The sequence below is a fragment of the Dipodomys ordii genome, unplaced genomic scaffold (genome assembly GCF_000151885.1).
Source record: "Dipodomys ordii isolate 6190 unplaced genomic scaffold, Dord_2.0 Scaffold137, whole genome shotgun sequence".
NCBI classification, from domain to species: Eukaryota; Metazoa; Chordata; class Mammalia; order Rodentia; family Heteromyidae; genus Dipodomys; species Dipodomys ordii.
This window is the reverse complement of record NW_012267353.1, coordinates 1,218,829-1,223,386: the sequence shown is the minus strand read 5'-3', so window position 1 is coordinate 1,223,386 and position 4,558 is coordinate 1,218,829. Positions and strand designations below refer to the sequence as shown.

The window sequence follows — 4,558 nt, the reverse complement described above, 5'->3', positions numbered from 1 at the left end:
TTTTTTCTTTTTGCTTATGTGGTGCTGAGGAATCGAACCCAGGGCCTCATGCATGCAAGGCAAGTGCTCTACCACTGAGCCAACTTCCCAGCCCAGATAGTTTTACTTTTAATCTTTGTTATGTTTCAATATCAATGTTATGTTTCAGTAAATAACTACAATATATAATACAAATGTTTGCTTTTAATCTGTGGGTAATTCTTCAGTTATTTCTTTGTGTGAATTTCCTAACTATTCAATATAGGCAGATACTGCTACTGCTGTAGAAATAAATATAAAATGGAATCTCATGTGCTTACCACTTACCTTTCTAATTTACCAATTCATGGCCCTTCTTACCTCAACTATTTTGAAGCAAATCCAATTGTCATATCATTTCATCAATAAATTATTGATTTATTTTACAAGAGAGATTTAGTCTTTGTAACTTTTTTTTTTTTTTTTTTGTCAGTCGTGGGCCTGAACTCTGGGCCTGGGCGCTGTCCCTGAGCTCAAGACTAGTGCTCTACCACTTGAGCCACAGCGCCACTCCCAGCTTTTTCTGCTTAAGTGGTGCTGAGGAATTGAAACCAGGGCCTCATGCATGCAAGGCAATCACTCTACCTCTGAGCCACCTTCCCAGCCCTCTTTGTAACTATTTAATGCTGGAGAAAAATCCATGCTAGAATTGGCTTTGCTTTAAAAGATGGTAATTTTATTAAGATAAGTGGAGTCAGTAATAAAATTTGTCTTTTATTTTAATATACAGGAGTCCAGTAAAATGGATGTTTCTCACACTAGATACTGAACAGCTGCCATGGAAGAAATACCAGTAAAAGTCGCCGTAAGAATTAGACCTCTGCTTTGTAAAGAAGTTCTTCATAATCATCAAGTTTGTGTGAGAGTTATTCCAAACACCCAGCAAATTATCATTGGGAGAGATAGAGTTTTTACTTTTGATTTTGTTTTTGGCAAAAATTCCACTCAAGATGAAATTTATAATACATGTATAAAGCCCCTAGTTTTGTCACTCATTGAGGGCTATAATGCAACTGTTTTTGCCTATGGACAGACTGGATCTGGGAAGACATACACCATTGGAGGAGGTCATGTTGGTAAGATGTTTATACTGTGACTTATTTGAGAAACTAGAAAGAAGCTAAAATACAGTAATAGCTGATATAATAGGTATGTAGCATATTGATTGAATAATGAAAGCATAAGTAGGATAGTTAAATGTGTTTATAAGATCATTATCTTTTGAATCTAAACCAAAGTGTTCTCACTGGGGGCCTCTGAAATGTGTAGTGAGGTTGGTCAAAGGCATTATTACTCTTTTGTTGCTGGCAATGTGTTTTCTTTTGTCTTTGCATTCTTCTTGAAATTAAAACCGCTATCTAGTGTGCATTAAAAAAAAAATCATTATCTTTTTTTTTTTTTTTTATTGCTTGTGAGAGCTGAACTCTGGGCCTGGGTGCTTCCCTCAGCTCTTTAACTGAAGGTTAGTGCCCTACCACTTGAGCCACAGAGCCACTTCCAGCTTTTTTCTGCTTATGTGGAAGAATTGAACCCAGGGCCTCATGCATGCAAGACAAGCATTCTACCACTGGGCCAGCTTCCCAGCCCTTTTTTTTTTTTTAAGTCGGTCATGGGGCTTGAACTCTGGGCCTGGGTGCTGTCCCTCAGCTCTTCAGCTCAAGGCTAGCACTCTACCACTGAGCCACATTCCCAGCCCCTCAAGAGAGTGGTTAATTTCCAATTAACTACTGAAAAGCTGGGACTACAAGTTGCAGAGCCCCAGCTATGAGCAAAAGAGTAAAGCTAGAGTGCAAAGTCCTGAGTTCAAGCATTAGTACTGGCACAAAAATAAACAAAATCATGGAAGCATAGTTCAAGTGATAGAACACTTGCCTAGCAAGAGCAAAACCTCTAGTTCAAACCCTAGTGTCACAAAAAAAGGTGAAGACAATATTCATTGTTCAGTCCATGTTATTTTGAGTAGAAGGTAAAGTAGAAATGAATTAATTTGATTTTTCATCCTTAAATAAGCCCAATGTAAATATTAATTTTCTTACAACCAGGATTTAGGAGTAACTGGAAAATTTTTACTATATAATTTCAAATGCCTTTTTTAATTTAAAAGCTATATTTCTTTTTTCTTTTTTTTTCTGGGAGGGGGAGGTTAGTACTTTAAACTTAGAGCATCATATTAACAGGCACTCTATCATTGAGCCAACCCCACAGCCCCAGGCTTTTTTGTTGTTGATGTTGTTATTGTTTTAAGATAGAATTTCACTTCTGCTTGGGTGTATGCATGATAGTGTGGACCACTATCCTCCTTTGTGGAGGTGGGGGGCTGGGGGTCGGGGGAAGCTTCTTGTCATTGCTGGGATGACAACCATGTGCTACCACATCTATCTTTTCTTCATTGACATGGAGTTTTACAGACTTTTCTAGCTGGCTGGCATGCAACAGCCCAATTGCAGTCTTCTGCATAATTGAGGATGACTGTGTACAGCTAGGGGTTGAGGAGGAGTCTCATGAGCTTTCTTCTTAGGCTGGCCTCAAACCATGTTCTTCCCATTCTTAACCTCCCAAGTAGCTTAGCCTGTCCTAGTAGGATAACAAGCATGAGCTACCTATGACCAAATGCCAGATTTCTTAGTTTCTTATTTTTTCCTTCTGGGATAGGATCTCGTTATATGGGATGGAGTTTCACTATAGCCCAGGCTGGCTTTGAACTCCTAATTAATTGTCTTTCTCTACCCAAGTCCTGTGATTACATGTTGTACCACCACATCTAGCTCTCAGATGTCTGTTTTTGAATATTTAATATTTTAGGATATTGGGGCTGGGAAGGTGGCTCAGTGGTAGAGCACTTGCCTTGCATGCCTGGGTTCGATTCCTCAGCACCACATAAGCAAAAAGAAAAAAGCCGGAAGTGGCTCTATGGCTCAAGTGGTAGAGCACTAGCCTTGAGCTGAAGAGCTGAGGGACAGCACCCAGGCCCAGAGTTCAGGCCCCACGACTGGACCTCCCCCCAAAAAAGTTTAGGATATTCTTTTTCCTAATTGTAGTAATAGTTTGGAAAAGGTAGAATAATTTGCAGTAGAGCTGCAAATTTAGGATTTGAAGCAGAGCTGCAAATTGATAATTGTAAAGCTCCAGAAGAATTGTTGAGTTAGATTGCTGGACATAAGAGTAGAGGTTGAAAGCCAAGTCTTCTGTTGAGACTTTCTTCTGCATTGGTATTTTTTTTCCTTTATGGTAAGGAATTTTACTCAGGATCATTTCACAGGTATAGCAAACTGCAATAAGGGAACAAGATTAGCATCAATTCCAAATACAGTAAGGACTAGTGTGAATTTATAACCAGGGAAAAAGTTGAGACTCATGGATTGAAAATTATTGAGGTATAACATCAGTAGTAAAAGGGATTTTTACCAAACTGAGCTAATAAGGTTCTTCATAAAATCAGGCCAGAATGATCAGACATCACCTGGGAGATGGAAGTTGAGTGATTGGTGTGATATTGAAGGTGGAGGTTTCTTGTTAAATTGACTTAGTAGGGTTCTTGCTGAAATTGGTTTCTACAAAAATAAAAAATGCACAGATAGCTGTAGGAGACATTCAGGAGTTATAATAAAGCTTGGTCATATGAAGAATCATGGTTCACTTTCACTTAGCATGGTTTTTTATTTAATAAAAAATCTTTCATGACCCTACATTATGAAAACTAAGTGAGATAGAACATGTTAAGGATCTACCAGATTTAGCAGTCTTTAAAGCATTTTTCCAATGTGTTATTTTCCAAGGAAAAAGAACACACATACTATCTTTGAGGAACCTGCTTTCTTCAGTCTTTATTCTTCCTTCCTTTCAAAGGTGTTAGCTGCTAAGCCCATCTTTCATATTCAATCCCTCCTCTATATTTGCTTCTAGAGAACTCTACTTGTGACTTTCAGCCAACCTCTAGAGAAAGCCTTTGTTTCATTTTGATTCCAAAGCAAACTTAGGAAATATTGTATATATGTCTTTGTCTAAATTTTAGAAAACCTTTGTTTCACAGTAAACTTAGGAAATGTTGTATATGAATCCTTGTCTAAATTTTACTTAATATTCCCTATATAGGGACTCTCAATATTTTTTTCTATTTTCATACACCTCAAGTGTAGAATGTGTGTCTTTCAGACACTCCTGTCATTACAAAATACATGGATTGGAAGAAGTCTAGATGATGTGCCTGCACATTCTTAGGAAGATCTGGTGCCAGAGATTAAATAGAAAGGCCTTAAGACCCCAATACCTCTCAATTTTAAAAATTCACCATTCTATCGTATTTGAGGATTGTAGGAGTGGTTTTTTGATTGGCAAATGGCTTATGCTCTTTAAGATCTTGTGTATGCTTTATATTAATAGAAGTGGTAAATATTGGGCTGGGAAGGTGGCTCAGTGGTAGAGTGCTTGCCTTGCATGCCAGAGGCCCTGGGTTCGATTCCTCAGCACCACATAAGCAAAAAGAAAAAAGCCAGAAGTGGCGCTGTGGCTCAAGTGGTAAAGCGCTAGCCTTGAGCTGAAG

At 38.3% G+C, this 4,558-nt stretch overlaps 1 protein-coding gene across 1 annotated transcript in view; it reads left to right on the top strand.

Annotated features, from left to right (window-relative positions):
* Kif27 (kinesin family member 27) overlaps positions 1 to 4,558 on the top strand; it is a 96,949-nt gene that overhangs the window by 4,916 nt on the left and 87,475 nt on the right. The window contains exon 2 of the mRNA XM_013031054.1: positions 749 to 1,094. Within this exon, the coding sequence (XP_012886508.1) occupies positions 797 to 1,094 (298 nt within the window). The 5' untranslated portion in view covers positions 749 to 796. The remainder of the gene's footprint in view (positions 1 to 748; positions 1,095 to 4,558) is intronic.